At 47.3% G+C, this 9,412-nt stretch overlaps 1 protein-coding gene across 2 annotated transcripts in view; it reads left to right on the plus strand.

Annotated features, from left to right (window-relative positions):
* Positions 1–9,030, plus strand: part of GFRA4 (GDNF family receptor alpha 4) — a 142,151-nt gene extending 133,121 nt beyond the window's left edge. For both annotated transcript variants that reach the window (XM_053257700.1, XM_053257701.1), the window contains one exon: positions 405–9,030. In XM_053257700.1, the coding sequence (XP_053113675.1) occupies positions 405–548 (144 nt within the window). In that variant the 3' untranslated portion in view covers positions 549–9,030. The remainder of the gene's footprint in view (positions 1–404) is intronic.
* Positions 9,031–9,412: the final 382 nt, after the last annotated feature.

Consider the following 9,412-nt stretch of genomic DNA (forward strand, 5'->3'; position numbering starts at 1 on the left):
AACTGTTTCAATAGTTGCTTTTCAACTGTGGTTTTTGTGTTTGTTTTTACTTTTGTGTAAACCACCATGAAACATTTGTCTTGGTGGTATGAAAATGTAAACAAACAAAGTGACAGCTTGAAACACATTGGGACTGTGCAATAAATGCACATTTTTCTGCAGCAACCGAATATTCTTTCTTTTTTGCTCACTTTTGCTGCTACCCTCTTGTTTTTCCTTATACTGAGTCAAATCACTGGTGCATCTAGATGGGTATTGTTCACTCTGACTGGCATTGGCTCTCCAGGGTTTCACACAAGAGTCCTTCCCAGCCCTTCCTGGAGATCATTTCCATGTCCCACAACAGGATACAGGCAGACAGAGAGTCAGCTAACTCTTTGCTTTTGTCCATTATCTCTTTCTAGATAACTGCAGAGGAGAAGCTTCTACGAGATGCCACCCACCTAGCATCCAACGCGTCCAATTCAGCACTGGCATTGGCCATTAACGGATGGCTGGTTATGTGCTACTCCACAACCACCATTACATTCCTGCTGGTATCCATGTGATCGGGGGTCAACCCACACGCGAGAGCTGTGACTGAACTGCTCTTTCTTTCTTTACAACTTGGGGAGCAGGTGTGAAAGGTCCCACCAGCCTCTATACCTTCCTCCTCTTCAGTTTTATAATTGGGGGTGGCGGGGGAGAGTGAATGAATTCATCTCATCAGCCTGTTCATGAACACCCTTCTGGTGTGCTCATCCATGGAAGGAACCACTGATCAGTCCCTTCAAGGGGTGAAAAAAAACCCATGGTCAATTCCTGGACCAGTGCCAAGGCCACAGTAAGAATCAATCCTTTTTGTGTTGGGGCAGGCCAATAAAAGTTGCCTGCTTTGGCGTGTTGAAGCAGTCTTATGAGCAACCCAATGTGGAGAGGTCACAGCTTGCCCCCATCTTGCTAAACCTTCCGAAAATGGGTTGAGCTAGAATATTGCAAGGTCCATTCCCTCTGTGGGTTGGAATGGTCTTGAGATAGCTCCATGTTACCACTATTGCCAATTTCTAGCAAAGATGGAATTTCTCCCATACTACTCATCACCAGATTAATTTTTTAAAAAAGTTTAAGTTGTATGATTCGACCTTGAGAATCGGGTGATCCAAACTCAGAATGGAAAAGGAAAGCCTGGATATTCCAGGTGGCCAAAATAGCAAGATCCACTCTTTTGCCACTTGGTGAAAAATTGGAAATGTGGATTATCTGTTGAGGAGTTGAGTTTGCTTTGAAAAGAGTTGCTGCTCCACCACTTTTCATGAACTTTAAATAAGCAACAGCACCATCTGGATAGAACCTCTGGCACAAAATGGGGGTGGTAGGAATCACCCATTCTGATGAGCAAGTTGTTGACTTGGTTCCAGTGTAGAACCTCCAGAATGGGACACAACACAACTGGCACAAGGGGGTGGTTGTATACGTACTCCAAATAGGATTGGGGCCCTGGTCTGTTTCTTTAGGTTGGAGTATCCTCCTCAATTTGATTTTCTAAAGACTTGTGCTGAAGGCAGGCTTGAGCTGCGTCTTCACTGAAATTCACATTTTAGAGACTTTTGGAATCCACCTAAGTGACTTTTCACAGTTTCATTGTTCCATGACCATCAAGGACCCACCACCAGAGTAATTTTAAGACATGGTTGAGATTTACCACCAAAAATCCATCGACATAATTTGGCTCAGAAAAGAGAAGGCAGAACAGAAAACCAAAACCTTGATTTCAAACCTTTTGATCTTCAGAATTCCAGTTCCAGATGGATATGTGAAATGTGATTTTTGCACATACCAATGTCAACCAACAAGCATTCACTGAGAAAAACAGCAATTTCTGCAATCCAAGGCAGAGTTTCACCTTCGGGATCGAAGGGCTGATGCACACGTGAATGTGTGTGAGACTAATAACTCTCAGCCAAATGTGTGAACTGTCATCACTGAAAAGTATTATGTTTGCTTTGAGATTGGGTGATTTCAGAGGTTCGGACTAGGGGTGTGCACAAAACTGGCTGGCCCAGTTCGATTCAAGTCTGAATAGGACTGGGCCAGTTTGATATTGCCCCCCATTGAACCATTGGGCGGTTCACAAGTTAAAAAAATTGTTTTGTATTTACCTCCTCCAAGGGGCTTCTCCAAGGCCACAGGGGGGGTCCACGGAGGTTCTCCCTCCCCCCCCCCCCCGCTGGCCTTCCTTGTGGCAAAAATCACCCAGTTTGGGCGTTCCTCAGCCCTTTCTAGGCCTTTGCCCCTCACGGTGGCCATTTTGGAGGCTGCTGAATATGCGCAATGGGCCTCTGCATGCCTGGATCATTGGGGTGGTTCAGTTCGACCCCAAACTGTCAAACTGGTTTAATGTAAAACCTGTTTGCACATCCCTAGTTCAGACAGTGGTGACTGATCAGTGGTGGCTGATTCACAGATAGACGCCATCACTTGATGCTACAGTCAATACATGATGGCCCTGCAAATGTGACGAGGGTCAAAGACTGCGGATCCCAGCCACTCCCCATCCTCTGCTTTGTGATCTTGATGGGAAATGCATAAATGCATTATGCATCCCATTCATAGTCATGGCTGATTCGGGTCAGTCATTGGTATGATATTCTGGGCATGATCCATCACATAGCTAAATGACTTTAAGCCCATTGACTGAGAGCCAGACTAAATTACTCATGAGGAGTCTCGTTAATTTCATGGGGATAACTTAGTCATGAATAATGTGGTCTGGATGTCAGCCATTGAAATCAATGGGCACTTAACTCTGTCTTGGATTGTGGCCTTCCTTTCATCGTGGGATGCTTTTTTGAAGTAATCATGTGTTTACATTCCAGAGCTCGTTGCAGCTCCAAAACCGAGCCACCTATACAGTAAGTGGGGACTTTCCTCTTCTCTTCAATGGCAGAATGCCACTTGTGCACCAGAACCCCTGCAGGCACAAACTACATGCTGGATGGAGCATATACATTTCGAAAAGCTAGAAACTGCTGATGGGATCACCTTGAGAGGAGTTACAGCATGGATCCATTCCGGCATTACAGTTAACCCATGCATACAGAACTACTTCAAGAATCATGGTGTAAGGAGAAAACATTAGGCCAATGCACACAATCAAAAATAGGGTCGGAGCCGCACACGCTCCCAGTATTGTGTCGATTAAAAACAAGGTTGGTGGTTCCTTCCGTGATCATGTGCTAAGCAGCAGCTGGTTGGAGGAAAGAGTTGTGGTCTGCAAGGACAAGGCCGTGGAGTGGAATCAGGAATATTAATAGTTTAATGAAATAGATGTTGTGTACAGAGAGACAAGTGGGGACTGCTCTTGCTCCTGGCTGTTTGTTAGCCCCGCCTTTGCTCCAGGACTGGAATAAAAGTAACCAAAGCACCATTCAGAAGCTGGCCTGGATCAAGGAATGGATTGACCAAATACGCCACTGGTTGGAGGGCTTTTCCTCCTACCTCATTCAGCAGCTGAGTACAGCCACTGGGCAGGAGAGAACCCTCTGCCCCAGCTGCTGCTCAGTGCATGATCGTGGGCGGTGCCTCTGACCTTGTTTTTAAGCAACAATCAGCTGTGTGCACAATTCACAAGCTAGAGTAGGAGGCTTCTCCTGCCCTATTCTTGATCATGTGAACTGCCCAATGATGTTAGAACCAGCCAATAGCTGGGTCTTAATTTGCCTCCGACACTCCTTGCAAATACTGCATTTCTGTAGACAGGATCAGTCCAAAGCATCCTACTGCCCTATTCAGGGGCAAGGCCCAATCGGAAAGGTACACCCCAAAGATCTTCTAGCTGTCTGTGCTGTTGGTGACTGATGAGGATTGGGATCTTGATGGGCAGTCATTGAAAGTGTCAATTCAATGTGCAGCAGCTGTGAAAAAGGCCAATTCCATGCTAGGGATCATTAGGAAGGGGGCTGAAACTAAAAATATTCGTATTATAATGCCCATATACAAAATTATGGTGAAGTCACATCTGAAGTACTGTGTATAGTTCTGGTCACCGTGTCTTAAGAAAGATATTGTAGAACTGGAGAAGGCGCAGAAGAGGGCAACCAAGATGATCAGGGGCCTGGAGCACCTTCCTTCCAAGACAAGGCTACAACACCTGGGGCTTTTTAGTTTGGGGGGGGGGATGACTGAGGGGATATGAGAGAGGTCTATAAAATTATGCATGGTCTGAACAGAGACATTTTTCTCCATCTCTCACAACACTAGAACCAGGGGTCATGCCATGAAACTGATTGCCAAGAAATTTAGGACCGACAAAAGGAAGTACTTTTTCACACAACACATAATCAACCTATGGAATTTTCTGCTACAAGATGTGGTGATAGCCACCAACCTGGATGCTAAGAAGGGCTTAGATACATTCATGGAAGACAGGTCTATCAATAGCTACTAGTCTATAGGCCACCTCCATAGTTGGCTATAGGCCACCTCCAGCCTCAGAGGCAAGAGGCCTCTGAATACCAGTTGCAGCAGGAGAAGGGGCATGCCCTCGCCTCTTGCCTGTGGGCTTCCCAGAGACATCTGGTGGGCCACTCTGTGAAACAGAATGACTAGAAAGGCCAAGGGCCTGGTCCAGCAGGCTGTTCTTATCTTCTACAGTGTTGCAGAGGATGCACTAATCTAAAGAATATGTCACAGCATCCTCTTCAACACTTGCAAGGGATCATGGGGTGCACCTCTCAGGTTACATGCTGTTTCATTCACACTCACAGAAACACTGTTGCTCCAAGTGGCAGTTTGGGGTGCTGGTTCCTTCCCTGTGCATTTAAGTTTGGGGGCATCAGGTGGAGGAAGATGAACACTTTTCATATCAGAGCAGAAGGAGAATACTGAAGTCATGTTACATGAACCAGTCTTTAAAAATAATCTATTTGGTTGCATCCAGGGTTAATCCAAAGCACTGCATGCTTTTTCTTGCTTGATGGTGAAGAGGAAACCAAAGCTGGTGTCATGGTATTTTCTGAGCACTTCATCACCGCAATCACTGGGCCAGTGGAAAAGCAAACTGAAAGGGAAATTCAGGCAAATGCCACTAAAACCCCCACATATTGTAAGGATTCTGACTTCCGATTCTGCTCTCAAAATTTCTACCAATGCTAGAATTTAAATATTTTGAAAAGGGACAGATTATTTGCATGATGGGCTGGTGATTATAGAGGTGTCTCTCAACTGACAGAGATGGGGAAAGGTTTTGACATGAGTTGCAACCAACACAAACAAGGATAGCTACATTTCATGGGGTTAATCTGTAGATTATCTCGACCGTGAAGGGGGCCAAGCCACATGTTCCACAGCTTCCCCATGGATTCTCAAACTTGGGTCCCCAATGTTGTTGGACTTCAACTCCCATAATCCCCAGCCATAATGGCCATAGAAAGAGATTTGACAGAGAAGGAAAAAACCAATGAACTGAATTCAGGCTTCTTTAAGCTTTCCTTGTTTTGAGCGGTTATAATGTTTTGCCACTCAGCTTCCAAACTTCAAGCTTGAACAGACACAGAGCGAGTGAAACCAAAACCCCTGAAATCAAAACAATTTAGTCCCCTTGACTTCAACGGAAGCAAGCAGTCTGAAATTCACTCAATCCACTTCATCTGCTGGGTTTGCTATTTAGATTAAAAGAACAGGCCTGAATATTTTCGGAGTGGAGGCGAGAAAGGCACAGCAGAACAGCCAATGGCCTATACTTCTGTTTTATGTTGCTGTTAAGTAGCTACATATTACTGCAGCAAAGAGTCTTGTAGCATGTTAAAGACGGTCAGATTTATTGCAGCGGAAGCAGTCATGAGCAAGAACAGGCATTCCCAACCTGTGGTCCCCCAGAACCACAACTCCCATCATCCCCAACCAGAACTTACTGTGGTTGGGCTAGAATCAGCGACATCAGGTGCAATTTTGTCTCATACGGGGCGGCCAAGCTTAGGCACTCCAGCGGCTGTTGCATGCCATCTCCCATCATCTTTGGCCACAACTCTTAGTTGTAGTCTAACAACATCTAGAGAGCCTCCAGTTGGCCAACTCTGATGTAAGAGAAGCACACTACCACGTAATATTGACTGCATGACTTTTCCCAAGATGCAAAGCACTGGAAATGGAGCCCAGTGCGCTGCAGATCCACTTGGGTGTCTGTCCATCCACCAGGGCCAAGGAGGCAAAGGGCAGATGCCTCTGGCCCACTTCTCCTTCCCCTTCCTTTCTGCTCCACCCAAGTCCCCTTGGGCAAGCAGCAGCTGTGCACGGACATTTCTTGGCCTGTCTCTTGCAGCTGCCTCTCCAGCCTGCCTTTCCCTCTTGTTTCTGCCACACACTGTTCTGGGAGGAAGCTTCCTCCATGCTGGCACGGCCAGGCACACTGCAAGCGTCATGATCAAAGATGCCTTGACAGCTTGCACTGCCAAGCACTGAACTCCCAGCATCTCCCAACAGAGTCATGTTAAGCTGCCACACACCCGCCCAGTGGAGTGGGGGAGGCTCAGTGCAGCTTGTTTGAGGGGGCTGGGAGGTGGCCGTGGGTGCTGGCCCTCCAGAGGTGATGGGTGGATGGTGGGTGGGAGGTGGAGGACTGTCGGGGGGCTTGCTGCCTCCTCCAGAAGGAAGGGGGTAGGGGTGGCGGGTAGGGGTGGGGGGAGTGATAGCAATAGCAATAGCACTTACATTTATATACCGCTTTATAGCCAGAGCTCTCTAAGCGGTTTACAATGATTTAGCATATTGCCCCCAACATTCTGGGTGCTCATCGAGAGAGGAAATGATCGAGAGAGGAAAAAGTGGGGAGGGGGATGCAGCACCAAAAAGACAAAACAAAAGGGGGGGGATTCCCCAGGGTGCTCAATGAATGTTGATAAATGATTTATTCCCTATTGCCTGATACATTTCGAGCATCAAAAGCTCTGCTTCAGAGGCAACTTAAAGGAGTAACATTAGTCAAAGTAGCTTTCCCCCAGCACTGCAGCTGCTTGCTGAAGAGAGAGAAGAATCCCTGGAGGAAGAGGAGGGGGGGTCCATTCAGGAGGTGAGGCAGGTACCTGAAGGGGCAGATTAGCAGGGCCCCAGGGGGGCAGCAAGGCGCCTTCGGAGCAGCCCTTTGAGACCAGCCGGACTAGCCTTGCAAGCGGCACAAGAAGGAGCACTTCTCTTCACACTCTTTGCAAAGTTGGCAAGAAGCACAAGGCAGTTAGCAACCTTCTCACCTCCTTTGTCAACGTTTGCAAGGTGGGTCTTGAAAAGGGGGCCGCCTTCCCCCACCCCCACCCCACATCAGGGCTGTGGGGCAAGGCAGCATTTGGTGCCTCTTCTTGGGTTCTGCAACACCTTCGGCCAGTCCTGAAAAGGAGCAGCCCTTCTTCACGTAGATGGGCAAGTGTGGCCTAGGGTTGCCAACATTTCATGGCCAGAATGAGGGACACAGGTTTTGGGGGGCTGGGGGAGGGCAGGAGGTGTATGCAGTGGTAATCAAGAGCCTGAGTATCAGTGACATATATGTTATGTGATATTGAATAATGCCAGCATTGTTATTTCAAACATATGCAAGTTATACCACTTTTCAACCAAAAGCTTCTCAAAATAGTCTACATAGCAAAAGGAATAAAATGCCCCCCACTGCTAGCATTTTACACAGCCGCTGCTCACCCCACCACCGAAATGCAAGACAAATGCTGTCCCTATAGGGACCAACATTTCATCCCTGTAATGTGGGACAGTTGGCAATCCTAGTGTGGCCGTTGCTCAGCAGCCCCTGGGAGCCCCGGGCCACAAGCACCCGCCCCCTCAGCCCCACTGATCCCTGTAGGCTGTGCCAGCAAGGAAGAAGCAAAGGGCAAGGCGTCCCCTGCAGATGCTGGGAAATGCACTTGCCTATCCATTATAATTTTTAAATGATGTTTTACCTATTTTGACATTCAGCAAGTCCTGCTTTCAGATCTGTTACATTTCTGCGAGCAAAAGGGAGTTTACTTACAACTGAACAGAGGGAATGGGGACAAATGTGACTAGGCCCCAGAGGAAGGAGGGGGCCCGCTGGCTGCTCTGAAAGTGTGCTGGGTCCCATCTTCAGGGGCCCATCTTCGTTTTTTGTCCCAGGGCCCAACTCCCAACAACCACCTTGTTGTGTCCTGCTGGGCTATCAGCAACACTGCTCTACAAAATGGCAGCTTATTGGGAGTTGTGGGCCAGCAATACTTGGACCCAAGTTTGGGAATCTCTGGGTTAAACTCCCAAGACAGCAAGCCCTGTCTGAGAATTTGCTAGACTGGCCATCACTCCAAAAAAGCCGTTTCATCATTTGAGCCCTGGGTTTCACCATGGCATCACCAGCTTCATGGAAATGCTTGCATGATATTACATCATGAGGATGCAGTCCCATGTCCTGCTTCAAATCCTTTGCAAATTGAATGATCCTGGATGCTTTCAAGACACCCTTCATTTGTTCCTGGATTGCCTGTGCTCAAATCTTCCAATCGTTCTCGTGAATCCCTGCTCCTACTGTAGGAATTCAAATCCTACTAGCCCAAGGCTAGTCATGTCCATCGAATCTTTAACCTTAGGCTCCTAAAGCTAATCTCAACGCATGCTCTGTTTCTCAGACCACAAGAAAGGCTTAAAAACCGAGTTGTTGCTTTCTGGAAAACAGGTTGTTGCAAAGGGTGGTAGAGGACGGTGGCATTCTGCCCATGTCAGCACCTCCACTTGCCACCACTCATGACACCAGAAGGGTATTGATGAGAACAGGGACCCCAGGCTTACATAACTAGGAAGAACTCTGCTCCGGTTGTGACCAGGAGATCAAAGGTGATGTCAAGATATTCTCATCTCTGCAATAAGACAAAATACAAAAACCTTGATGCTGGGAAGGAAGATGCTCAAAGATTGTATGTGGGTTTATAAGTGGGAGGGGGGGTGGAGCTGGTAATACTTTTGGGATCTAATCTGTACTTTCTGTATGTATCTGTATTCAGAACAATGTACCTGAAATAAAGCAAATGTGCATTTTTTCCTGAATATGTTGACGCCATGTATGTAAAATGTGCAATCCCTTCTAAAGGCTGAGGAACATAAGAACTCTCATGTCATCTCGTAGGAACATAGGAAGTCGGACCATTGGTCCATCTCACTCAGTATTGTCTACACAGACTGGCAGCAGCAGCATCTCCAAGGCTGCAGGCAGGAATCTCTCTCAGCCCTATCAGGGAAGGAACTTGGAACCTAGATGCTCTTCCCAGAGCGGCTCCATCCCCTAAGGGGAATATCTTACAGTGCTCACACTTCTAGTCTCTTATTCATATGCAACCAGGGTGGACCCTGCTTAGCTAAGGGGACAAGTCATGCTTTCTACCACAAGACCAGCTCTCTTCCCTCTCATACCCTCATACGAGTGCATCAA

This window comes from Hemicordylus capensis, chromosome 5 (assembly GCF_027244095.1).
Source record: "Hemicordylus capensis ecotype Gifberg chromosome 5, rHemCap1.1.pri, whole genome shotgun sequence".
In the NCBI taxonomy this organism is placed as follows: domain Eukaryota; kingdom Metazoa; phylum Chordata; class Lepidosauria; order Squamata; family Cordylidae; genus Hemicordylus; species Hemicordylus capensis.